This window comes from Herpailurus yagouaroundi, unplaced genomic scaffold (assembly GCF_014898765.1).
Source record: "Herpailurus yagouaroundi ecotype Mexico unplaced genomic scaffold, PumYag 182, whole genome shotgun sequence".
In the NCBI taxonomy this organism is placed as follows: Eukaryota; Metazoa; Chordata; class Mammalia; order Carnivora; family Felidae; genus Herpailurus; species Herpailurus yagouaroundi.
This window is the reverse complement of record NW_024412413.1, coordinates 58,444,873-58,471,930: the sequence shown is the minus strand read 5'-3', so window position 1 is coordinate 58,471,930 and position 27,058 is coordinate 58,444,873. Positions and strand designations below refer to the sequence as shown.

The window sequence follows — 27,058 nt, the reverse complement described above, 5'->3', positions numbered from 1 at the left end:
CGAGGGAAGCCTGGCTGGTCTGGGGGTCCCCACCCAGAAGGTCTGCTCCCCCCTTGCCACTTCCCTTGTCAAGAGCTCTGGTCGGAGTCACGGTCATTTACTGAAGGGATCATAAATATGTCAAGCCAAGGTGTTGGCTCACGTTATGTCACTTAATTCTTATAAACGGAGTATATTTTATCTTACATTGCAGGCAAGTTGAGGTTCAGAGAGGTTAAATAATTTGCCTAGGGTCACACACTAGAGCGAAATCCGTATCTGACCCTAAAGCCTGTGCTTTTTAGTCACTTCGATGTCGTGTAACCCTTCCTAAATGCACCTTCCTTCAGTGGCTCACGGGGAGAAAAGCTTACGTCGGAATATTTCCAAGCTGGGCTGCCTTCTCTCACTCATTCCTTCCAGCTCTTTCCAGAGGTCCTGCTTGCCAGGTCCTCTGCGGGGTCAACTCTCTTTCTCATTGGGCTTTTACTTTCCAGACTTTTCTAAGTAAACTATCCTAAAACTTGAACAGCTTTTTGTCTGATGACTAATATGTTCCCTGGGCCTCGAAGAAGAGGGAAAGTAAAATGGCAGAGCCTGGGAGGGGAGAGGGGGGACAGAGTTCAGGGAGCCAGCAGGGAAAGGCTGGGTGGCCAGGTCTTCCTGGGGGCTGATGCTCTCCTTCCCCCTCTCACACAGATCCACAGGAGCCAGTGGTTCAGTGGCTGCCCACGAGGCAGGGTGGGGAGAGGGAAGTGGTGAAGAGAAGTCCGGTGCCCCACCATCTGTATTCAGGGCGTGTCCAGGGTTATCAAGTACCTACACACATGCATGGTCACGTAGGGGCTTTGTATAAATAAAATGCCTGCCTGTTGTCTGGTTCTTGCTCTCAAGGAGCTTGCATTCCGATACGGATAACTGACGAATGCTCTCAAGAGGCAAAGGAAAAAAGATGTGCTTGATGGATTTACAGAAACAAAAAAAAACAAACCAAAACAAAACAAAACAAAAAAACCCAACAAAATAAAAACAGAAACAAAAAACAAAACATGAAACAACCCACCCAGAAAGGGCCGTATGGAGTTTTGCTACTTGGAGGCATACTGTGCTTGTTAAGAGCATGTCTGCCCATTCTATCCTTGAGCCTTGGTGGATGAAGCCAGGTTTGGAGAGCTCGTGCCATTATGTAGTGTGTGGACTTTGGCAAAAAGCGCAGAAGAAACAAAAACAAAAAACAACAAAAAACCCAGACTCCATTTGTGTACTGCTGGAGCGAGACTAAAGCAGGGCACAGACCCGGAGCAGCCGGCGTCTGAGGATTTCATTGGATAACTTGTGCTGCCCCACCCTACCTGGTGCTGCTCAGAACTGCCAGGAAATATTTGTTCAAGTTCTCTTCAGACCCTAGATTTCATTCATTAAAGGCAAACGCCATGACCCAAATAGGGGAAGGGAACAAGGGCCAGTGAATTCATTCGTTGAAAATAGTCAAGCTTCCACCTGGTAGAATCGGCATTCATCAGGGCTGTGAGTCTGAGAGGTCAAAAGCAGTCCCGTTTCCCAGCAGGGACTTAGCAACAGGGAAGGAGCTCACTGGGCCAAGGTCCCCCCACTTAAGGAGAGGACATGCTCAAGGAAGGGACTTCCTGCCTCCCTGGGACACCCAGAAAAGTTGATGGCAGCTGTGGCATCAAAGTCCCCCAAAGCTCAATCTCTCCCTCGCTCTTCTCCAAGTCCTTATTAATTCAGGACTTTTGAGGCCCCTGCAGAAACCCTTGGGGTGGGGTGCAGTTTTGGAGGCCCAGGCTAAAAGCCAGCGGCCCTTAACTCTCACAGATCCCCCTGTGAATGGAGCCCAAGCAGAGGAAGCAGTTCTAACCTCCGCCTTGGCCCACGCCGCCTTTCCAAGAGACGTGTGAAAGGGGTAGTCTCCACACTTCCCAGCTTTTGAAAACAGTGCTCTATCTGTTCAGTGGTTTCTAACAAGGGCCTTAACTTCGCAGCAGGAAGTTTGCACAACTCGTTACAAACTCCTGGTTTAATCCTTTAAGAGCCTCATCCAAGAAGACAAAGGCACAGAAATGTCGATCTCCTCTTCCCTTCGTTTCTTCCTTGCTCAGTAGGATTGCTCTGCTGATGGACACCCACACACCAAATAGACCTTACCTTGCCTTCTCCCCCACCGGTCTTCCTGGTTTTCTGGCGAGAAAGTAGCAGCAGTTCCGGAGAACCAACCCAAAGCAGAAGGTGCCAGGTTCCGCTGCCTTAGCCTAGTAATGGCTGCACAGACCACTGCCTTATATTTGCTTGTGTTTGCATCTTAACCTCATTTTCCCAGTCCTGGCCAATCACCGCCAACCTAGCCCTGGGCTTGACTTATTCAAACCAGAGGGGAAGCTTTATCTGTTCCTATTCAAAACAGCAGAAAGAAGTGCAGACTTTTAAAGGCTTCTTTTCTCTTTTAACTCCAGCTCCACGCCCTGATCTAATTGATTTTTTTTTTTTAAAGTGCATCACCCATCAATAATGCAGGGAAGAGGGTGGGAGGATATGAAATTCGCCATATTGTAGATATGGATGCATTATGCTGATGACAGAAGGCAGGGGCCAGAGCTGCCCCCTGAGTGCCTGTGATGTCCAGGCTAGCAAATGCCTCCCCGAGAAGCTTCTGGGCATTTCTCAGAGGGAGGGAAGTCTAGGAGAGGGGTGATCAGGTCATCCTGTTTTGCTTCTTAGGGTCTCCTTTGGGGTCCAAACATTATTGGAGTGCCTATTATGTGCCAAGAACCATGCTGGACTCCCAAGTTCTAGGGATCCCGCTTTGGGAGCATCAGTAAGGAACATGGGAGAGTGATGACTCCCAGTCCCTCGGGGCTTCCAGTTCGCCCTCAGAAGTCGATAGGACACCAAGTGTATGATTATTAAGCACCTGGATGGCAATGGAGTTGGTTCCAAACAGGGGCCAAGAAAGAACTAATGCAGCCCGACTTCTGTAACCTTGAGCAGAAGCCCAGTGCTGAGTCTGCAGCTGGTCTCCCAGCCGGAGGCAGCCGCTTGGCCAGCCTGGGTGCGCCAGCTTCGTCGTGACAGAAGGGGCTGCAAGGCAAGACGAGTGTGCCTGCGAAGTGCCCAAATGAGTAACAGCAAGGTCAAGAAGCAGCTCCCATTCCTGGATGGGTTTTTTTAAAACCCGCTTTTATTAATTGTAAGTAATACAAATATTCCAAAAATATAAACAGACACTTAATGGCGTCCTACATTTCAAGTTTTTGAATACAACAAATTTATCAAACCATGAATCTGTAAGCAAGGTAGTCAGAGTCCCATAGCCCAGTCACAGTGGGAAGCAGACGCCCTGCCCTCCAAATGGCATCTTGAGGGGGAAAGTGGCATGACCTGGAATGTGTCAAACTTGGGATACTATACGCAAAGCTCAAGGGGCCCAAAGAGGGTCTGCTCTGGGGCCCACCCCTACGGCGGGCACGGGACAGTGGGTCAGACCTCCGCCTTCCCTCCCCTGCTCGAATGCAAATATTTATTGGTATTTTAAAAAAGAGAAAGATAAAACGAACTCCATTTTACAAAAAATGACTGAGGAACAGAGTGGTAACCGATTGACGACCTGAAAGGGGGAAATAGGCTTACCTTCCACAGACACTTGGCCTGGCTGGGAATGGGAGGGAGGACAGCCTTTTCTGGGGGCTGCCCTACTGAAGGAGGCCTCAGGAACAGGGTAGGGGGAGCAGATTTAAATGGGATCCATTTCCCAGGGAATGACTGCCTTTCTACACTTCCCATGCTTTTAGCACAAAGATGCTTCTGGGCCACTGTTTATAGAGGTGAGTTTATACGTTTACAAAATGGTCAAAATCTTTGGGAGGCAGGAGGAACTAAACGGAAGGTCCCAGGTTAACTGAAGGCAAATGTACTCAACCTCTTTATAGTAAGGGACCCCTGGGCCTACAGAGCGTCCCCTCTACAATGTGCAGAGTGACAACTCTTACCTTGACCGTTTCCAGACTGGTCCTGTGTCCAAAGCTCCCCCTATGAGAGGGACACGAACATCAGGCTTTTGATTTAGAAGCCCAATCAGAGAGACACAGTGTGTCCCTGAAGAGGCACCTTAAAGAACTGACCCTGGCAGTTGGGCAGGTTCCTGGCATGGCTTGGACGGGGGCTGACCAGGCACAGCAGCCGACTGCCTCCTGAAGACAGTCTCGGACAGGAAGGGCTGCTGGGAAGCCCCAGAACACATCCTGGGCTGAACTGGCTCCCTCCCAATCCTGCCCTCCTCCAAAATGGAGTCTGGCCTGATTCCTCTAAGGAGCGAGTTTTGCAATCATCACTTGCCCCTAACTCACTGTGGAACTGGAAGCCAGACAGCAAAGGACTTCAGGTTGGCTCTGGTCCACACGGACGGACCCTGTTTAGGCTTATTTGGCTGAGCTGCTTCTCTGCAGACGGCAGGAGAAAGGGGACAGTGGGAATACGGGATTTCTGTTGAGGAACTGCAGGTGGGCAGGGCTTCACATAGAAGCAGCAGGGACACCCCTCACCAAGCTAACCGGGGGCTCTGGTCATGAGTCACACTCGGGGCATTTGGATAGGCCTGGTAGGAAAGGGGGAGGCACAGGCTCTTCCTTCACCTGGAGAAACATGGAGACCCAAAGGAGGGCAGAGAGGGACCTAAGAACTGGATCAGCTTAGAGCCTCTTATTGCTTAGTCAGAAAAGCTTGGCTGGGCCCAGATGGCAGATGTGGCCCAGGGGCTAACACTTAGGGTGGGGCTTGGGAGAGACACCCCAAGGCATTAGGGTAGAGGCCGAGCCAGGGCCTTAGAATCAGAAGCTCCCATCTTCCTTCAGGAGGTACCCCTCCCTGGCTAGCACCGGAGCCCTCTTCCCCTGCTTGCAGGACCCCGGGGGCCCCGGAGAAGGATACTGGCGGAAAGGGCCACACGAGCTTTGGGGACCTCTGTTCCACTTCTGTGACACCAAAGGGAAAGACCAGGCCCTTTGGCCTCGGGACGAGGAGGGGAGGTGGTAACACACAATGCTGGAGAAAGACACTCGTCAGCCCAGTGCCACTCAGGACACCAAGCTGCTGCCCTACCGCCCGCTTTGCTCAAAACTCGTCAATTCCTCAGGCCGGACCCAGTGTGGATCCAGTGTGGACACTGCAAAGGGGAACAGGGCTAGGAGTCCTGAGTGGGGAGTGGGGGGGGGGGGCGGGGACGGGGGTGGTGTCCTCACACCTGAAGCAACTCACAAAGGCTCTGTGACACCTGCCTCCAGGGAAAACAGAACTGGGGAGGGGAGAGGAACTCTCTCCTGCCCTAGAAGGAGAAGGGAGGGGAGGCCGTGATTAAGGCAGTGATGCTGAGGTGGGGCTCAGCTCCTGAGGGGAACCCCTTGTGCTCCCAATTCCAGCAGTACTTCCTTCCTCTTTTGTTTTCCATCCTCAGGAAACATCCATTTTGTGGCTACTTTTTGTCTTTTAAAGCATTCACTACTGAGAAAGTCTGAAAGCCGGGCGGGAGGGGGGGGAGCAAAGTGCAGGTGTGTCAAGGGCTCACTCACACCTGATGCGAGAAGCAAGCGGCACGTGCATTATGCTGGCAAATGAAATGACGACAACGCCCGTTCCCCTCAGCCCAGGGAAAGCAGGAGTGCCTCTGAGGCCCCGGAGGAAAAAAAGCAACAGCCAGGAGGGAGGAAGACAGGAGTAGACAGAGAGAGGCACAGGCCAGGCCCGGGGGAAGACACAACGGGAAAGAGCCCTGCCCAAGAAGTAGGAGGGGCCGGGCGGGGAGCGCCCTTCCCGGACTTTGGAACACAAGCCCTCGCACCAGCACCAGCAGAGAATCCCTGAAGCACAGACTTAGGGACGCAGTCCCATACTCAGCTGATCTACAAGCCAAGGGGACACACACATTCATGCTTGGGGGGGGGGGGGTCTTCCTCCTCCCTGCACCCCCAGAGCCTCCCACATTCATCACAGGCCCAGGGCTGCAGCTCTGTCAGAAACAAAACAGGCCCAACACTCCATGTTTAGAAAGAGAATTTTAAAACAGAGTCGGAAGAACGGAAATCAGTTATCTGTCCTCTTCCAGGGCAGGGAGAAGACCTCCTTCCCCACAGGTTCAAGACTATGGCTGGGTGGTGAGGAAGGCAGGCCCGGAGCCCGAGCCTTGGGGAGACACAGAAAGGGCCCGTGCCAGGCACTTGGCTGGAGGCGAGCGCAGCCCTCGGACCACAGGACGTGATGGCCACTGGGGCTACCGGTTCTGGAAACAAGCTTTCATCTTTCCAGAAATGTTGTCTTTCTGTATGCAGAAAGCTGGCTGGAGAAAGGTTTCAGAAAGGTGTGTGCCTGGGACACCTGACGGCAGCCTTGGACTCCCTTTCTCCTTGGCACGAGCCTCACAACACTGAGGAAAGGCGCTGGGTTTGGCAGCAAAAGCCTTCAATCGTCTTCATCCCTATCGAGCTCAGCGGCTCCCAGGGTGACCGGACAGGAGACAGACTAACTCCGGGAGTCTTCATCTTTCAGTTTCTCCCTCAACATGAAACACTTCCATCCCGGGGCCACAGTTCAAGGGGAGACACACATATACACACAGACACACACAGACACAGACACACACACACTCACATCTGGGAGCCCAACTCAGGGAGCAGGCAGCTCTAGGTGCCGTCGGTCTGGGACGTGCCCACTTGGCATCTATCCTGTCCTAAAGCTCTTTCCAACCACTTCTATTCCCAGGCCCCGTTTGGTGAGATGCTCCAGCTTCCGCTCTGTCAGGCTGGTCATAAAGGCACAGTGTAGGAAAGTCCCCTACTGGGATGGCCATTGCTCGGAAGCAGGGAAGGCTAAGGGGCCCGCAGCTGCCCGAGGCTGGTGTAGACATCCTCTGCTCCGCTCAACTCCTCAAAGATTGGGATTAGGTTCAGCAACTCAGTGTCTGCCATGTCATCAAACCAAGACTGCACGGGCACCTAGGGCAGGGAAGAGGCAGCGTAAATCTCCTGCCAGTTCCTCCCTCCCTTGCCCCAAAGCCCCAGGAAGCTGGCTGGGTACACCTGGGTGCCATGCTCCTCTGGAGAAGCCCGGGCTTCCGATGCCCACTCCCTCTCCCCTCTGCCCGGGACTGGGGCTCCCCAGTCCCTGCGGTGTGGCTGTGTCCGGACCACTCACTGCGTTTTCTGGGTGGAAGATGTAAGAAGCAGGAGAGTTGTCCAGAATGAGGGTTTTCCTCAGATCCCTTCCCAGGCGGCTGAGGTCCTTGACATAGCAGCCTTGGTGGAACACACAGGACTCCCGGAACAGGCGGGCCCGGAACACCCCGCACCTGTCCAGCAGGTCCGTCACTGGGTCGGCATACTAGAAGAGAAGGTGCTTTTGCTCAGATGCAGTCCTGGCTCCCCCCCGCCCCCACCACTGTGGCTTCCCGTGGCCCAGCAAGGGGCTGTGGGACACCCCCGCCCTGCGGCTGCCACAGCCGCTCTTGGCGCCTGACTTCCCTCCCGCCCTCAGGTACCTTGGCCAGGCTGGCAGTGAAGAGAACACATTCAAAGAGCTCCCCCATTCGTCTCAGGAACTCATCCACGTAAGGCCTCTTGAGCACATACACCTGAGGAAAAGCAGAGAGGCTTGTTGGACGCAGCCCCGTGAGGGTGAAGCACTGCTCATCCGTCAGCGTCACCACGTCCACAAAGACCGGCAGGCAGATTCACACCATTCCTGGTCCGGCCCCTCCACCCCAACCTCTGGGGCCACCTGGCTGGAAACCTTCTGCCCACCCCCCCCCACACACACACAAGGGCACTGTATCACCTCCTCACCCAGCTTCTGCGGGCTTAGCAGCCCAACCTTGACCCAGCTCAGGAAGAAATGCACGTGCCTCTGTCCCAGAAGCCATCTCTGTTTCGGGCGGCGAACCATCAGCTGCCTCCAGAAACAAGTAATCAAGAATAGGCCTCACAGACGGAAACAGCCTATCCTGGATTACTTGAATCCAGCCACAGCCTCTGTGGGAGCTTCCTGTCCTTGGCTCTGGTGGGACACTCTGTCCAGGTCACCATCACGCGAGCCTTGGTGGAAACCAAGGCTGAAACCACACGCCCTCACACAGCTTCTCTGAAATGCACCAGGGAGAAGGGACTTCTCTCTGTCAGTGACCAGGTCAGATGCTCTGCATCTTGCTCAAGCCCCACACCTGTCTGTGCTTGCTCCAGCCAGCCGCCCCGAACGCTCATGCCCACCTTTCATCATCTTGCATGTTTTGGCCTGCAAGGCTCATGGGCCACATGTACCTCATCGCTCTGCATCTACCGCTTCCCTGCCTCCGGGATCTCCCTCTCCCCTAGCCTCGATGCTACCAGAACCATTCCTTCAATGCTCGTTATCCACGGCACTCCCTGCTCAATGAACACGTGCCTGCCATGACTCTCCCTCCTTGGAGGTGGCCCAAACTGGCCACTGACTCACCACACCGCCGGTGGCTTTGCCACAGGAACCCTTGGCTCCGAGCAGCCACAACTAGGTTCCCCTGGATTTGCCGTTTCTTCAACCTTCAACAAGTCCCTCCCTCTTCCTGGCTGTTTATCAAGCCTGGCATCCCCTTGCCCCTCTTCTGCAGGTAGCCACGCGCCAATTTTAATCTCAGCTGTTTTTCATGATTCATGCTGCTCCTTGTTAATCAGGAGTTCACAGTGCGTATCTGCCCGTTTGCAAATATGCCTTCGTCTGGTCTCTGGGGGTTTTGTAAATCTCCACATGTGCAAATGGACTGTAAAGGGTAGCTGGGCAGAGGCTGACCAGTCCAAGGGCAGAGGTGGTGTTAGGGATGAAAGCCTCTAAGGGACAGAGGACAGTGGTGACTTGGCAGGGAAGCCTCAATCCCCTCCTTCTCTACACATAAGTCTTCTATTTGACCAGGCCACGTGAGCAGGTATCAGGGCAACCTGGGTGTTGTTCCTGGTGCTTCCTGACGCGCAAGCAGACCTTCTGGGCAAGCATTTGGAGTAAATGCTTTTTCGCTATCAACACCTCATGATCCTGGACTGAGCAGGCTATGCAGGGCCAGAGCCTAAGCATACTTGGATTTAAGTGCTCTTTGAATAACATTTACCGGGAGAGAATCCAGTGTAGGGACCCAAGGGGAGGGGGAGTAGAAAAGCTTCACAGAGGGAAGTGGAGAAGCCAGGGCTGGGGAGGAAGAAATTCCTTAGCCAGGAGGAGTGGGTGGGCCCGGGGAGAACAGGAAACAGCTAGTACTGGCTTCCTTGCCTGTTAACAGGCAGAGACACCACCTCTTCAGGATTAGAGGAAGTATCCTCGTTTAATAGCACTGGCCACTTTGGCCAGGAGGTGGTATTCAGTAGATCACAGTTATTACTATTATTAAATGATACTTTAATTTTAAACAGCTTGGCTTCAAAGCAAAAAAAGATGACAGCTGGATGGGGATGGATGAGAAGCGGATTTTTTTTTTTAAGATCAGAAAGCCTGGAGTGTGAGAGGTTCTGATACAGAAAGGAGGATGAAGTTGCAGGAGAGGGACCAGTGACGGAGCACACCAGAGGGGTGGAGGTCCTGAGGCCTCTAGGCTGGCTGTGGCCTGGCAGGCAGCTCACCTGGTGAGTGGTCCCCTCAATCTCAACAGGCACTATGAAATCGGCGTTGTTGATTGGCTGGAAAGCAGAAAAGTTAATGAGGTCAGCACGGTAGGAAGGAGACAAAAACCCTCGGCCACACCCCCACACGCGTGAGCACACGGTCCCTGCCACAGCACCACTGCGCTGTCCCCTGGGAGGGGCGGGGAGAAAGAGGTCTCAGAGACTCCAGGAAGCTCCTCCCACCACCCTACTAAGAAGCACGCACAGTATCCCCTCCAGGTTTTCCTTACTGCCACCACCCCCAATTTTACCAGAGCTGACAGAATTTCAGGACCTTCTTCAGTTAACGAACATCCTGACAAAATGGAGGGGGGCAAGGTCCGAGGCTGATTCAAACCCTCTTATATAGGCCTGCCCTGTACAGAGCTCTGGTGGTTCTCCGGGCTGTGTGACAGACAAAGCCCGTTGGCAGTGACTGGGTGGAGCAGGGATTCCTATTCAACATTCTTCCGTGTGGCCCCCGAATATGTGTGATGCCAGTGTGGCCAAAATGGCAGAGCCCCCACCCCCCACCCAGCTCCCCTGCCTCATCAACTTTATGCTGCCTCCGAGCACCTTCAGTTAGACAGGCAAGACAGCCCGAGATAGGCGTAGGGAGGACTCCAGATACGGAGTTACCTTAAAGGAGCTATGCACAAGGGTTTCATCCAAGTCAATGACCACGCAGATCCTTCCTTGATCTTCCTCTGTCACCTCTGGGAGCAGGCAGGTCCCCGGGATCTGAAACCAGAGCCAGGCTGCCGAGGTCTGCCACCAGGAAAGCCCAAGTGTTCTCTTCAGCAGAACTCTGGAAAGAACCAGGCTCATCGAGAACACAGAAGACCCCCGAGTTCGACCCAGAAGAGGTGCCGTTTGAAGGCCATGAAGTACACAAAGATGGAGTCGGTTCGTCGGCTCCAGCCTCCCACCGGACTATGGAATGATCTGGACACTGAGATGCAAGCCAGGGCGGCTGTGGGACGGATGTCAGCTGTCCCCCCCAAAAGCTAATGTCTTTGCAGAGTGGGCCCTCAGCAAATATCTGGGACAAATGGCTTCCCGGGGTGGGGCCAGCCAGGCACTGAGGAATAAGGGCGTCACCCAATGTGATCACAGGGTCTGGGGCTTTTGGGCATGTACCTGTCAGATTCCCATACCTGATAAAACTGGTACTGGAGACAGTGGAGCAGATCCGACTGTGGGAGGAAAGGAAGCAGTCAGTACCGACCGGCCAATGCCGTCCTACCTGAAGCCCACTGCTTCCGCCTCAGGCCTGGTGGGTAAAATTCTCCCCAAGTTCCCAGCCCCCTGGAACGTAGGGCATAACAAAAGTGACTTTTGTTTCCTTCCCTTTCCATTTATTCTGAGAGAACAAGCGTGTGCACGAGTAGGGGGAGGGGCAGAGAGAGAATCTTAAGCAGACTCTGCGGCCAGCACAGAGTCCTACCGGGGGCTCAGTCTCCCAACGGTGAGATCATGACCTGAGCCGAAATTAAGAGTCAGACGCTTGACCCACTGAGCCACCCAGGCGCACCTCTTTTTTTTTTTTTTTTTTAAAGTAAGCTCTATACCCAACGTGGGGCTTGAATTCATGACCCTGAGGTCAAGAGTCACATGCTCTGCCACTAAGTCAGTTAGGTGCCCCAAAAGTGACTTTTCTTAAGAGCTGCACAGGAAAGGGGAAAGGCCAGAGCTGCCTTTCAACATCAGGTCTGATGAAGGATGGAGAAGGCAGTGTCTCAGTTGGACAAACCGAGGGACAGGGAACTCAGTGGCTGATGCAGGGACACGGGAATCAGACAACCAAAATCGGAACTCCTCACTGTGGTGGTTCAGCGTCTTTGTGAGTCCTGGAACCCAGGCTTCTCTTTGAGAACATGTGTTTTCTATACTCTCTTCTGGGGGTGACACACGGTGCGGGGAGGGCGCCGAGCCCCTAGGATACATCAAGTATGCCAACGTGAGCCCACACTGTGGGTCCTGAAACATGAGGGGGGGTGGAGTACAGAAAGGTCAGAAAGGCTTCCCTGGCCTTTTGCTAATAATAGAGATGTTGTTATGACTATAAAACCTGATACCTTGAGGAAACATTAAAATCCTAGCATTTAGAAAAAATTCACGTTGGCATTTTAGTGTATTTCCTTCAAGTCTGTTTTAGCAGCCCTTCCCCCCATAATACGTAATTTCACATTCTGCTTTTAGACTTAATGTTGCGACTCAATACTTCTTCCGTGTTACTGTGAACTTTGTAAGAACCAATTGCTAAGTAATACTGTCACATTGCACTTTAAGTGCACTTCCGCCTACTGAGTAATGCACTGATGCATGTCTTCAGCCTGGTTTTGAGAGAGGAATCGGACAGCTAGACCTTGGTTATTTCGGAAAGAAGTAACCAATGGCATTGGGGGCAGATGGGTTTTTGGTCAGGGCTGTGCCCACCCTTGAAATGCCAGACATACCTTCTGTTCACTGGGAGGCTCAAAGACACCCATAAATTTCCCAATGTCCCCCCAAGACAGGTGAGAGTGCTGGAGTATGGCAGAATTTCAAGAAGTCAAGTAACTTGGAAGACAGCTTTGCATAGTAAACAACAACAACAAACACAGGTGTCACAGCCAGAGAGATGGCTTGCACTCTGATACTTGCACTCTGATACTACTTACTATTTATTAACCACTAACTCTTCAGGGGCTACACAGACCCTCTGGATCTCTGTTTCCAGGTGTGTAAGTGGGAAGAGCCTGTGACCCTCCCTGCTGGGCTGCCGGTTGCAGCACATGAGACAGTATATGCAAAGCGCCTTGTATGGTTCCTGGAACATGGGAGGATCTGGACCAGAGGGGCTCTCAGAAACCACAGGGATATCTGCATGGCCCACATCGCAAATGGAAGCCAGGAGAAAGAAAATGGGCCACTCTAGGAAAGCCAGAGGAGGGGCCTCTGAGCCAGAGGTCTTTGAGACTTCAGGGAGGACTACCTTTGCCCAAATGCCATGGCTGCAGGGGCCCGCACTAGCAGTCCCCTCCTTGCTGGCGTCCCGCCACCCTGATCTAGCTACCTTAGCAATGGTGTTGGCTTCCTCCTTGTATGCGGAGAGCTCAGTGGAGGAGCTGGACTGGCCAACATGCTGGGCGCGAAAACAGCAGAAAAAGGCCTTGAAGATGTTCCGTCCACGAGGTTTCTTAGGAGATGACTTGGAGACCAGGCCTAGGGCAGAGGGAACGATGAGGCATTAGCTACCGGGTGACTCTGTCCACAGGTGGCCCCGTGCCCGTATCCCCTCCAGTCTGGAAGCCCCACCAGGGCCCAAGCCACGTGCTGGGCAGATCACCAAATACAGTCAACACTGAAACACACACGCTTATTCTGACGGTTCTCTAAAGCAGAGGCAGCAGGAATCCCCACTCTCTGGTTTAGGAAATGAGCTGCAGAGGATTCGGTCTTCACTCCCTGGTCGGGAGGGGCACCAGGTATCGAGTCCAGGTGCCCTGCACTCTGGAAGCGGCACACTGAAGGAACCCTCAGAAGTAAAATTCACCAGCGCAAAAATCCTCCTCGACCAACCCCAGTTCGCAGAACTAGCCGTTCTACACGAGGGAGAAACCCAGGCTCCTGCAAGTCAGTGGAGCTGTGGTTCTGTTCAGGGTCAGCTTCCCTAGAAGCTGGGTCAGTGGCGGCAGGACTGAGGCCAGACTGGAAACAACAGGCTAGAAAACAGAACAGCTGCAGCCCAAGGAAGAAGCTGTGCTCCTCCTTCACCGCCCCAGCCACTGTCCCTGCTGCTCTCCCCTCAAAGGCACAAGGCCTGATCCGTAAGCACAGGCACGCTGACCCCTGGGAAACACACCTGGTGTCGCGTTCTAAGCTAACGGCCTTGCTTCTAGACCAGAGCTGCCCCGTCAGTCTAGCCTTTGTAACTCAGGCTTTGGATATACAAAGCCATGTTAACAGGACGCTCAGCAAGGCAGCCCCAGAAAAGCCAAGCTGATACAAAAAGCTATGGGCATTACAGGATCAACCAGAAATGGACTTCAGGGTATCTTTCCAGTGCCTCTTGCTTTTACAGGAACTGTTCTGGCAACTGTTCAGCAAGTGTAGGAAGACACGGTGGGTCCTGTGGCCAGGAGGTGGCGCCACCTAACTGCTGCCAGACTGGTCCCCAGCCACAGGTCTCCACCTAGGCGGAAGGGGCTGAGGATTAAACCCAGCCCACTTCACCATAAAGCATGGGGCAAACTACAGTGCAGGAAACAAAATGAATCTGGAAACGCTTGTCTTTGTGGGGGGTTAAAAAGGCAAACAGAATGTGGCACCAAGGACAACCCTCCTCTGGCTGTTCCCTTTATGAAGGCAAGGGGGAAGCAAGCAGGTGGGGCCCACCCCAAAGCAAGGTAGGGGTTAGTCGTCAGAGCACAGAGGCCCTTGCAGAGAGGCTTTGGGACAGCCATTTAATACCCAGTTGCGGCCGCCTGGAACCCTGCAGAGGAGAGAAAACCAAACTCTATTCCTCATGACCCAGGGTGAGGAAATGGCCGCTGAACAGCAGTCAGTCAAGTGGCAGCCAGCACTGCCCCGGCCAACCTACTCCCTCCGACTCAACAGAAGCAGAGGGCTTCCTGCAGGTACAGGCTGGCATCTCTGCCCTTCAGAGCTCGCTCTCCCTCCCTGGGTGAGGCCAGACCCCCTGACACTGGTATGATCATTAGAAACCTTCCAGTAAGTGATCAGGCTTCCCTGGCAATTCGCCTACATACCCGGGGATCACTCTTGAGCTCTTGGCCCCAGTGGAAAAAGCAAGATTTCCAGGGACTGGGGATTCTGTGATAAAAGGAAGAAGTTGCACTGGGGCCCCCTCACCACACCCCCACCAAGGCCCCTGTATCAAAGAGACAAACCTCAGAGCAGAGCCCAGTACTAAAGAGCAGGATGCCTGACTCCTTGGACTTTTTCCTACTCTTAATAATCTATGCAGGAATCAGAGGGCAAGGGCGGCTTCTCCACCTGCCTGTATGGCCCACATTCAATTCCGAGCCCGGGGACTCCAGCAGACGCTGACACAAAGCTCCAAGACCAAAGCTGAACCATCACTTTTCCTTTGGTTTATGGTTTCTTCACGCAGAACCACATTCAGAGGCTTAACCCGGGCACGGAGCCTTTCTTAAAAGGCCACACAGCCCGAGCCTTTCCTGAAGAGAGGCCGTCAAGAACGCAGTCAGCATCTTAGTGACAGACGATGTGAAGGCTGAGTAATCTTAAGAGGCAGGGGGGTGAAAGGGGCAGCTGGCTGGGGCCACAGAGAGGCCTGGCCGGTGCCCACTGCGGGAGGCCCAACAGGCAGAGGCGCTTGGGCCGTAGACGCAGAGCTTGGTGGGGTGGGGGGCAGGGCTCCTCAGCTTCATCTGGACTCAGCAGGGGATGAAGGTCTTCTCAAAAACACAATGTGACCAGGCAGCCCCTGGGCCTCAGGGACCACAAATGCCTTGACCTCGGGGGCAGGCACCTGGAGCAGAGCACAGAGCTGTGGCGCCTGGGGAGGGTATCCCAGGCCCACAGCAGCAAGGTCAATACCCCGCATGCCCCTCTGTTGGGGCCCTACTTCCCTCAATCCTTCTCCAGGCTGTCTGTCCTCCTTATATTTACCAACACTGCCTCCGAGAATCTATCAGGGCCTCTTTAGCCTCCCCTCAACATGGCTGCCTCCTGATGGGGCCTGTAATGGCCTTGGCCAAGAGCATTCACCAGCCTCTGGAGCTCTGCACAGCAGGTACTGAGTAACTGTGACTGGCTCAGTGAACAACTGCGGGAACTCCAGGGCCCTGGGTGTCACTACTACGGAGCCCGGCCCCGTGGAAGCCTTCGCTGGTTTGCAACAACCCGGAAGACTTAGAAACAGAAAAGCATTCTCTATGTGAGGACAGTGAGGCAGGCACTGGAGGAGCGGAGCACCTGAGGCAATCCTGTTCCTCGTTCCGTGCCTTAGTCATGTTTACCACGAACTGATGACGTGCCAGCCCTCTCTTAGGACACTTGACACCATTACTTCATTTAATCCTCACTACAAACCCATTTGTAGGCACTAATGCCCCGTTTTACAGAAGCAAGACTGAAGCAGAGAGGTTAAGCAACTACTCCAGGTTACACAGGTAGTATGAGAGCAGAGCCATTGAACCTAGATCTGCTAACCCAGAGCCAGAGCTCTTACCCACTACCCCACAGGGCCCCTGACAGGGGGCATCATGTACATTTATTCATATGACAGCAGGGACGCTTGTTTGTTCTACTCCTCTCTAGGCTAGGATGGTAAAGGATTAGTTTGGGGCCCACCCCCCTCCTTCACTGTCCTCTTGGGCAGGCCATGAAAGGTGCAAGGCTCTGGGATTCCACCCCAGGGCTCGCTTCACCCCCATCCCAGTCCTGTACCTGCTCTGACAGATACCTCTGGGAAATCAAGAGGACAATGGTGGAGGGAGAAGGGTAAGGGCTGGAGACGGGGCCTCTGGCCCGAGACCTGCTTTGTTCAGTGGGTTTAAGGGTAAGGGGGAACACTCATCAGAGTGGGATCTGAAACTTGTGTCAAAGAGTCTTTCAGAGGCTCCTTTCAGCCGGCACTCAGTATTATGCCCCTGACGGCCAGGGGCCCCTAAACCCCCTTCCGGGGCCGGGAACACGGGGCACGAGAGGACTTCCAGGTCCCTGGGGGGATTTCATTGCACACGGTCTCCCAAACAGGGAGGGCAGGATTCCAGGGGGTGCCATGGAGCCCCATAACTAGCTGCTCTCCCTCGTTCATTCCTTCTGCTACCCGCTTTGTGGACACCCAGCCTTCCTCTCCTGCCCGGCCACCGACCCGCATCTGCTCTCCCTGCTCCAAACATCTGGTGTGGGCCTGAGCGTCGGAGAGGACCAGCACAGACCTAATGAGGGGACCTCTGGCTTAAGAAGAAAGCGAGCAGGTGGCTGAGAACAGGGAAGCCAAGCCACTCCTCCAGTTCACTGGTGCAAGGCTTCCTGCCAAGGCAGGGTGTGAAGAGAAGGTGGGGTATGGCAGGGACCCCCGCTCCGAGTATCGCCTGGGCTGGAGGCCAGACCCTGCCAGTTACTGACTCTGACGTACAGCTTCTTTGACCCTCGGTTTCCTCATCCACTACCTGGGATAACACCAAGACCTCCCTCCTGAGTGAAGGGAGAAACAAAACCTGCCCTTCGCACGGCAACGTGCCGCGCAAACTCTACAACTCAATGCTGTGCTCGTTTTAATCATCTAAAGGGAGATGACCACTAGTGAGCAACACTGTGACCTCACTGCGGGAGACCAACAACAGGGGACCAGGGGCCCTCCCGCTCCCAGCATGTGGCTGAAGCTCCAGAGGAGATTTGTGAGCGAGGTGCCAAAGGACTCTGATCGTGAGCAGGTTTCACGAAGTCTAAACAGCCCCTACCTTCTTCCAAATCCACTACAAAAGTTGTTTCCCAGCTTGCAAACACCCTGGCTAATATTCTACAAATAACAGGAAAGCAGGTGAGGCTGCTCCACTTGAAATAAACAGTGCCCTCTCTCCGTCTGTCTACCACCGCTGCCCCCAAGAAGCACCAGATGGGGACGCTATTTGCCTCTGCCTCTTAAGAAGCTTGTGCATGTACAGGTCTGCGCGCACACACACGCGTACGCACACAGATGAAGATTGGCTTTGCCAGGACAACACTATTTATAACCCTCTTCTGAAGGTCAGGTTCAGATATCACCGTTGCCAACAACACAGCTTCGTGTCCCAGCAAAGGAACTCCTCACACATCCGCCTAGGAGTCGGCAGAAGGCAAGCTCTCAGGCAATCGGGTTTTAACAAGCCCATTCACGTAGAAGGATGCTTTCTTGGTTCCCTCAGAAGTACTTCCTTCCCCACCATTTCCCATCCCCCCATAAGCAAAGGATTTAGTCTGGCTATCACTATAAAATGGCCTCTCTGAGGGGCCTCCCTCCCCTTAGCTATTGGAGGAAGGAGAGTATTTGGAGCATTTCCGGCCCTTCTTGGCCAGCTGCCTGGGCCCTGCAGCCAAGACACATCTGATTGGGGCTCCCCATGGAGAGGAGTCCTCCCAGGTCCACAGCAAGGGGCTCCTGGGCCTTGGCTGGGGATAGGCCCTGAAGTGCCAGGTGGACGGAAGGGCTCCTTGGACCAGCAGGTGAGTCGGCAGGGGAACAAGAGGCTGAGAGATGCCTAGACATCCCCCCCACAGAAAAGACTGGAAACAATGGGGAGGGTATACCAGTTTTCACAATGTCAATCGCTGACACTGTTTTCTGCAAGTGACAAGGCAGGCAGGGCTTCATGCAGCTCAGCACCAGCTCCCGAAGTTCCAAAGAGCAACTGTGACTGTGATGGCATGGACTTTTAAAAGTAGTTTTAGGGGCACCTGGGTGGCTCAGTCAGTTAAGTGTCTGACTTCAGCTCAGGTCGTGATCTCGCGGTCTGTGGGTTCGAGCCCCGCGTCGGGCTCTGTGCTGACAGCTCAGAGCCTGGAGCCTGTTTCAGATTCTGTGTCTCCCTCTCTCTCTGCCCCTTCCCCGTTCATGCTCTGTCTCTCTCTGTCTCAAAAATAAATAAAGGCTAAAAAAAAAATTAAAAAAAAAAAATAAAAGTAGTTTTAGCCAGGCTCTTTAGCTCACACCAGCATGTTCTATGCTGGTGCCCTCCCTGCTCTCCCGCATCCAGGCTGATTTATTCATGTGGTGTCTCTGTTAGTCCCCTTCTCTGAGGGGGACAGCTCCTTGTATCTCCGTTTCTTCTAAGAAAAAAGAGCTTTTTTCAGTCCCGGGTCTTTAATGCCACCTGTAGGGTGGGGGTCACAGGTCACTAGCTATTCACCTCCTGCCCTTCCCCCTGCCTCTTCCCCCCCAACAATCTGGTCAATGATCTCAACACAGGGCCTCAATTTTAGGGACCTCCCTCAAGAAAGACCGTCTTGGGAGCAGAGGATTCCTGGTAACTTCTCAAACATGATCAAGATACTCTATCAAGCAACCTTTATACAAGTCATGGCCAAGACACCCACCTAGGCAGCTCTAACATACTTTAAAACCACGCTGGGGTGGGGCTGGGGTTCCCAGAAGCAGCAGCAGGTCCTGGACTAGGGCCGAAGAAGCCGTTTCCTCACATAGGTGTCAGCGGAAGGCTCAGCCCCCAGCCGCACATCAGAGGGCTCTCAGTGGACAAGTGAGCGATGGCCCACAGTGCCAGCTGAGACAGACAAGAGATACCATCCGGGAGAACGCAGATAGCTGGATTCTGCCCCTGCCTCTGCCGGAGGCCTCGCCCCACGCACACCAACTAGGGCAGAGATGTCATCGTGGGGGCCTGGAAACCACCTTTGCCCACCTTGAGCCTCTCTCTCCCCATGGAGGTGCTGAGCAGGCCCCTGCGGGAGGCTGGGAAGCTAAGAGAAATCTGCCTAGCAGGACAGAAACACCTTGGTGGTTGTTTCAGCCCTGGTCTTGGCTCTCTGGCCGACTCCTGGAATGCTGGATTTGGTGGAAGGCCCCGAAGAACCCGGTGCCTCTTTCCCCCCCAGCTCTGTAAGCCCGCTTTCCGTGACATACGCATGAGCGAGACGAAGAGCAGTGAAGGCACAGGATAAAACGAGGGACCCTCAACCACCTCTCCTCCGACGGGTGAAAAAGACAGTGGTTACCCAAAGGGCCACGGACTTGGGTTTACATCCTGGCTCTACCACATATAAGGTATGTGGCCTTGGGCCTCAGTCTCTTCATCTGTAGATGGGAACTACCTACCTATTCCACCGAGCTGTGAGAATTATAAGGAGCCTGGGGTGTGGCCTGGCTCTAGTGTCAGCTGCTAGTCGTTCAGGGTAAGGCACTTTCATATCCTAATCTCGATCTCAAAAATGTTCCCACTGACACAGACCACAGAGATTTCTTCTCATCCCAGAGGTCACACAGAGGTAGTGATAGGGCCAAGCCTGGGAAGTGGCCTTCCAGGGGACTCCACAAAAACCAATCAGTCTCTCTCTCTCACATACACACACACACTCACTCACTGAGGTTGACCAACCAGTTCCTTCCTTCCTCTAGTCGCTTGGCCTCTGCAGAAAGACTGGAAGGAGTCTGCCAGGGAAGGACTGCCAGGGAGTCTGTCCGCCTCCAGGGAAACTCACCTGCTCCTACCACACCCCTCCGCTTCACCTGGGATCAGCCAACCGGTATAGGTGTGTCCAACTGAGAAAGCACTGAGCTAGAAGTCAAGAAACCCCGCCCCACTTCGGCTTCTCAACCAGCTTTGTGGTCTTGCCTGAGGCGCAACCTCTCTGTGGCTCAGTTTCCTCACAGGTCAATGGGAAAAGGTCGACACTACAGGGTCCCTTACAAGGTGGCTTCAGATTACCTGAAGCTTGTGCTTTTAGAAAGTGGAATGCACAATGCAAATAAATGAGAGGCAGTGCGGGTCATGGTTAAGGCTTGACTCTGGAGTCAGGGTCCTGGCTGACACTCACTAGCCGTGTGTCCTTGGACAAGGTGCTTCAGCTCTCAGCGGAGTTTTCCTCATTTGTGAAGTAGAGATAATTCCCATCTCTCATCTCCCAAATCATTGTGAGGATTAAATGAGATGCTAGATATAAAAAACCAGGAACAGTGTCTGGTCCATGGTAAGTGCTCTATAAATCTCATCTGGGATCATTACTCTGTCCGTTCACACTCAGAAAACTTTAGGATTCCCCTTTACGAGCCACTGGATCTTTAACAAATAGCAAAACTGGATCCCTCCGGGGGACTCTTCCTGCTCAGGGCTAAGCAGGCAGTTGGGGCCATTGCTGTGTTTACCTGGCCCTTCTCCAGGGACACTTGTCAGAATCATAGGGAGCATTTGGAACACACACATGCCTGGCCCACCTGCTCATGCTCTGATTCGGCAGGACCCAGGTGGGGTCTATATTTTTAGTAAGTGTCACAGGAGATCCTGATGTGTGTCCCTGGCTGAGGGACAATACCTAAAGGTTGCCAGTGGTCCTTGACTAACCCTTCCAGGACTGGAGGATGATTCAGCCAGTGGCCCCTTGGTCCCTCTTCCCACCATGTCTCACTGGCTCAGTGTCTCTGCTATCTCAGAGGACTTGTACCAGCGGGGTCTGGTTTTCCTCTCTAGGAGTACTTGCTCTATCACGGAGTCAAAAAGCCTGCTATCTCTTTTTGCAGACCCCTGTTCCTGTGAAGGAGGGGCCCCAACCCCATTCTGCTATGGAAACAGAGGAGCTGGGACTCACCACACTGGGAAGGTGCTCCCACAGCCTGTGTTGTGCCATTTGAGCCTTCCCATGAATCTGCCTGGCTCTCACTGGGAATGGGGCTACACTTGTTCCCTGAGAACGGTGCAGGTGGGGAAGAGCAAATTCTACAGGATGCAAAAGCTATTCGTTCCTCAAGAAACGAGAGTAGGTATAGAGTAAAGACAGAGTATGAGCAAAGTCTCAATTTTTAGGGGGCAAAAGAAGGACTAGGGGCACCTGGAAAGGGAAGGCAACTGTCAGGAGATGTACTCAGAGACCAGGTTCAGGGCTGACCCCTAGAAGAGGTGACCAATAAAACAGGACATACACACCTACTGCCTAGAGGGAGGCTGGGTGCTCCCTGGAGTACTCATTCTGTAATAACAGACCTGATGCAGGCACACAGACCTGAAAGGGCTGGGCCCTTTGCTGGACAAAGAAACTCTGTTCTAGTTGGTTTCTGGTCCAGAGAGGCTTCTAGTTCTAAGTCAATGTCTCCACTTTGATTTCTACTGGTTCCTTCATAAGAGTTGCACGTTAATAAGCTCATCTATAGTTCCCAGTTGGGAACTATGCCTCCATTTCAGAAGAGGGAGGGAATTATGTCAGGGCCACACCCAATCCCATGACCCCAAGACAAATGAGTTAATTCTGTGCTTTGCGAGCAGGCTGGCCTGAGATAGGATGAAAAGCAATTTAAGGCTGCTTTTTGTGCTTTCTCAATGCTGTACCCCCAAACCACAGCAGCAAAGACACAGCTTAAGAGCATCTATTTCTTTCCGAAATCCCAGTTTTTATTTCTCTCCTTGTTACTAGAATTCCCTAAAAGAAATGTGAATCTCACTGCGTCCATTAACCCTCCTACAACGCAGCACAGAGTTGTCCTAAGTGTTGATTATATCCATTTCTGAGAGGCTGAGCAACTGCTCAGAAGGCTTGGACTTCAGAAACTCTTCACAGGAGGGGCATGGCTCCCTGGCCTCCCATCCCCAGATGCCCAGACGCCAGGCAGAGCGGCAGATGCCCTAAGGCACACGCTACTCGCATTAGTGCAGATAAAACCCCATTCCAAGTCACACAGGCACAAAGAAGGGGTCTATGCAGCAAGGCTGCTTGCAAGCCTCAGAGGTTGATTCTTCCAGAAGGCCCAAGCCCCCACATCAGTGTCCCCTCTGACCCCCAGCCACCTGTCTTTAACAATAAAACCCACATGACCCTGTGCTGTTTGCACTCTGTCCTTGGGGGAATGGGAGGAGGAATGAGTAGTGGTCTGGCTGTGTAAAAAAGAAGGACATTAATGTTTATCAATCATCTCCTAAGTACTAGGCATTACAGAAGTATAAATATCAATATTCCTATTTCACAGATAAGTCACTCAGAACACTAAAGTGATTTGTTAAGTCTCACTGTGAATAAGAAAAGCAGGGATGTGCACCCAGGCCTGAAGCAAAGAACTCTGCTCCTGGAACAATTCTTTTTTTTTTTTTTTTTAATTAAAAAAAAAAAAGTTTGTTTATTCTTGACATAGAGTGTGTGTGAGAGCAGGGGAGGGGCAGACAGAGAGGCAGACACAGAGTCTGAAGCAAGCTCCAGGCTCTGAGCTGTCAGCACAGAGCCCAACGCAGGGCTCCAACCCACTAACTGTGAGATCATGACCTGAACTGAAGTTGGACGCTTAGCTAACTGAGCCACCCAGGCGCCCCAACAATTCTTTGAAGTAACAATTAACACCTTGCTGCCCCTGCCCACCACCCCTTCCCATTTCACCCAACACAACAAGCAAACTTCCCAAGATGGGAATAAAAGACACTATTCCTAAATGACCCAAAAGTTAGCAGGAAGAAAGCTGACGAGGAAGAGGCAGGGATATACATTTACATACAGATATGTATACTTTTGCATATTGTCTGTCTTTCCTTTTCCTTTTTTATAAATACTGCTATTATTTAATTCTCCACCGAGGGGCTGGGAGCATCAATCCACCTTGGCTAGAAACGTGACTTCTACAGTATTCACCATCTTGACAAAGCCCACGATCATAAAAGATGTGGCCATTCCCACAGAGGACGAAACAGCATCTCCACTGCCAGTTTCGGTAAGACCCCTATGGCGGAGAAGGGAGGAGACAGAAACACCACCACCCGTGCCATCTCTGAAGGGTGTTTCACAGCAATTCCGAAGTCCTTCTCCACAGAGAGCTATGCCAGTCAAAAGCAGCAGCAGAATGGCAAACTCCCAGCCTCAGGATGTTAAAAATTTACAAACTTGGTTGCGGAGTTAGCAGCACTCTCCTGGGCTATTCCAGAGGGAACAAACACAATCTATAAGTCACCACACAGGCCCCTATCCCACTCCAAGATGGAGGAAAAATTCCAAAGGAGACTTGCAGGGAGCCTCAGAGCCTCAAAGAGGCCAAGACTGAGAGTGGTTGGGGATACACGCACCCCGGACCCACAAAGAGCAAACTGAGGAAGAAAGCCCCAACGACATTTGTTCTGAGCTTCTCAAGTGAAGGGCCTGCCTCTGACATGAGAAGCGTTTGAGCTTTTTCATGAGAGAATAGGGCAGAATTTCCTCCTTATGGGGAGAAAGCAGGAGATAGAAAAATGTGCCACCGTCCTGATTCTGGGGGATGGTCAGCTACCAGAACCTGTGCAGTTTCTCATGTGAGAAGACAATCCCCACACTCTCCCTGAGAGGAAGGGTCATTAGGTCTCATGGAAAACAAAAAAAGGACCGGATTCCCCCCCGCCCCCCCCCCCCCAACTGTGGGTCACTTTGAGCCCTGGAAGAGGCTGCCTCCACTCCCTCCTCTTACGCGGAGAGGTGACAAGTTTGGTCCTGTTTCCTGGGCTTTTCCCCCATCTAACTCTAAAACCCCATGGCACAACCTCCCAGCAGCGGGGCCTGCACTCTCGTATGGGGCTGTAATAAATGGCTGTTCTCTGGCCAAACTGGTATTAACTTTTCCTTTTTACTTTTGATGTTACACACAACCCTGTCCTTGCTGTACCAGGAAGCCATTTCACCCATCTGGCTGGGAAGATGATCCAATTTTGGTCCTTTTATCATCAATGCTTTCAGTAACTTTTTTCTACTTCCCTTGCTGTAATTACTTTTGAATCATCAACACACCCAGCCAGCCCTAAAGCTCCAAGAACAGAATGCTAAAAAGGAAAAACACACACACACACACAAACCTAAAATCCTGTAATGGCAAACAACCTCACTAAAAAGCCACCCAAGCTGAGAGCAATTTAGTTTTCTCCTAGAAATTTACTTATTAATAAACTGCATCACACCCCCTCCCCTTTTTTTCAAAGGAGGCAGGAGGGCACAGAGATGGGATGCTGGCAGAAAAGGGGCAAGGAACTCATAAAGGAGAGAATTAAAACATCTTCTCCCCACCCCCACTTAAAAAAAAGGGGGGATGCAGGATTTGTAAATAAGGAGAGACTCAGAAAGTTGGCTTGCTGGTTGCTGGGTGCCCAGGCAGCCCAGGAAAATAGTATGTCTTCTCTGGAATGCAGTCCAATTACATGGAGAAAGACCCATGGTTGCTGGCTTGGGAATTCAGATTCCTCCAGGGATAAGTCTGAAGGACAAACCACACACAAAAAGGAAAACAAAAAACGTAACTCCAAGAAAATCCAACCAACATCAGCAACCCAACACTGTACAGAAGCCAGCTGCTCCGCTTCCTGCTGTCATCTATTCTGTTCCCCAACACAGGCCCTTGTGGCTGAAACGGCCAGCTGATATGTAAGATGCCCCTTCAGCAGTCCTGCTCTGTCTCACTCCTGGTGTGATTCCCTCACCAGGAAGGCACCCTCTAGAGCCTCTGCAAGAGAAGGACCAGAGCAGGGAAGCACAGGGTGGTTCTTCCCAAGTGTCATTAACACAGGATTCCTATGGAATCCTTCCACGCCTAAGTTCTTCACTTATGGCTACCTCCTGGGATGAGACTGGGACCAGGCAGGAGTCAAGTTCTCAACCCAGACAGCCTCCGCTCTTCAGGCCTCAGCACAGCTGGGCGGCCAGCAGAGGTGAAGTTTCCCCTGGGGTCACACAGCCTAGTTAGTGATGCAGCCAGGAGCGCAGGGCAGAGGAAGGCAGGGGTTTTTCTGGGGTTGGGATCTGAACAGGCAAAGCTCTCCCCCTCCCCAGGGCAGGCTTAATTTAAAGAAGGCCAGAAATTCAGGAAGCACACAGTGCCCCCTCCTCAATCCCTTCCACTCCAGGAAAAAGGGAAAAGCTGACACTAGCAGCCCTTGCCCCTAGGCAAGTTAGGGGAGCTCCTTGGGACTGCGAACCCCAGGAATAAGTGACCTGCTGACTAATGTTTCCAAATAGGGGGGATGTGGGCGACACCGAGGCACCACGGCTGGCCACCCACCAGGGTCTAGGCCTGGATACGTTCAATTGCAGTACTGGCCCTGCACGTCCTGTTCTGGGGGGGTCGGAGGAAGGGCTCCTGCCCTTCAGATTTGGTACCAAGAGGGTGCTTTCCCCAGTCTCAGGGCCAGGTGGCCTCAGTCCGGGAAGTTCTCCAGAAAAAAACAAAACAAAAAAAAAAAAAACCACCAAAAAAAAAACAAACACCCCAAAAAACCGACGCTAGTCCTTACTCCTGGCAGAAATTCTGTCCACTATTTTAGACACATTCCTCAAGGCTCCAGGAGGAACGTGGGGGAGGGGAAAAAGAGTTTCGGGGCTTCCAGTCACCGAACTAAGAGATTCCACCCTCGGGCCCGACCTTTCCCCGCCCTCGGGAGAGGCCGAGGCCTTACCCCGCTCCGATCGCCAAGACCACCCCAGAGAGGGCCCGCGACCCCCCTCGCGTCTGCACCTGACCCTCAGGAAGGCGGGGGCCGCGAGCTGCTGCCCACGGAGAACTCGCACTTTTTCGCTGCGCGATTCAGAAACACGCCGGGTCTGATGCCATCCGGCGAATTATGTAACCAGGGACACCGCTCCCGGGCTAAACAAACGCGGCTCTGTGTGTGCAGCGGCGGCCCCGGGGAAGCGCACCGGGGCAGGGAGGGGCTCTGGCCGGGCCTCGGGGTCGGGCTCGTAGGCTCAGCAAACGCGGCAGGAGGCAGCCCAGCCGGAGCACCGCGCCGCCGAGGTCCCGGGCCCAGCGCAGGGCCGCGGGCGGGCCAGTAGGTCCCGCAGGCTCGGCCCCTCCCCCACCGCGGCCGCCCCCGCCCCCAGGCGGTGAACTTGGTCCCAAGTCCCGCAGGACGCCGTCACCGCCCGCGGCCACCGCGACCTCGGCCTTAGGGAGCCGCTGGGAAGTGCTGGACGCCAGTTCCGGCTCCATTCCAGCTCGGGACCCCTCCGTCCCCCTTCCCACCCCTCTCTCCGCCGTTCTGGGGCGGCTGCGCGCCGTCGTGCGGGAAAGTGACGACCCCACCTCCCAACTCAGGAGGGGACGGACGCTGGTGACTCGCGCTTCGAGCGCTACTCCTCAGTCTCTCTATACGGGGGGAGGGGGTGCAGGACGGGGTGACAGCTGCGCGGATGACGCCCCTCCCCCTCGGGCGCCGGGAGCCCGGGCCCCGCACCGCCCCCATGGGGGTCTGAGTGCGGACAGAGACGCGGGGGCGGATGGACTAGGGAGTCTGGTCGGAATCTAAGGCTCTGATCCCCGGGAGGTCAGGGGCCGGGACTCGGGTTCGGGGCTTGTGCTAGCCCCCCACCTGCCCGGGGGCGACGCAAAGTTTTGGGAAGTTGCTGCCCCTACCTTGCTTGGTGAGCACCAGGGCGTCTTCCCTCCGCGCCTGGGTGATGATGGAGCCGTGTTCCATCTAACAATCCCGCGGGCCCGGGCTGGCTGGGCGGGAGGACCGGCGGGCGCGCAGGCTGGGCTGGGCTGGGGGGCCTGGGCGGGGGCCCGCTCCGGCTCCGGCTCCCGAGACTCGGACTCCCACAGCTGTTCACATCCCTGCTCTCGTTCCCTCCCTGGGCCGGGAAGGGAGGCGGCCTGTACGGAGGGCGGGCGGCCCGGGCAGCGGCTCCCCGGTTGCCCCCGGCCCCGATCCCCCGGCAGCAGCTCCGGGCTCCTCAGTTTGGGTCCAACATGGAGAATCCGGAGCGAAAACAAGAGGAGGAAATGGGACACGGGGCGGTTTCCAGGCTCC

General features: G+C 53.7%; 2 protein-coding genes across 3 annotated transcripts in view; both read right to left on the bottom strand.

Moving 5' to 3' along the window:
- AVIL (advillin) overlaps window positions 1-3,026 on the bottom strand; it is a 20,429-nt gene extending 17,403 nt beyond the window's left edge. Inside the window, exon 1 of one of the 2 annotated variants that reach the window (XM_040491561.1) lies at window positions 2,909-3,026. The gene's annotated coding sequence lies outside the window, so the exon portion shown is untranslated. Of the gene's footprint in view, window positions 1-2,145; window positions 2,883-2,908 lie in introns of those variants that run through there. The other variant, XM_040491560.1, reaches the window with a different exon arrangement.
- Window positions 3,027-3,145: 119 nt separating this feature from the next.
- Window positions 3,146-27,058, bottom strand: CTDSP2 (CTD small phosphatase 2). The gene is made up of 8 exons (XM_040491562.1): window positions 26,662-27,058; window positions 12,697-12,845; window positions 10,796-10,834; window positions 10,278-10,379; window positions 9,618-9,674; window positions 7,520-7,612; window positions 7,177-7,362; window positions 3,146-6,977 (listed from the first exon to the last, which is right to left on the bottom strand). The coding sequence occupies exons 1-8, from the start codon at window positions 26,723-26,725 to the stop codon at window positions 6,852-6,854; spliced, it is 816 nt and encodes a 271-aa protein (XP_040347496.1). The 5' UTR covers window positions 26,726-27,058; the 3' UTR covers window positions 3,146-6,851.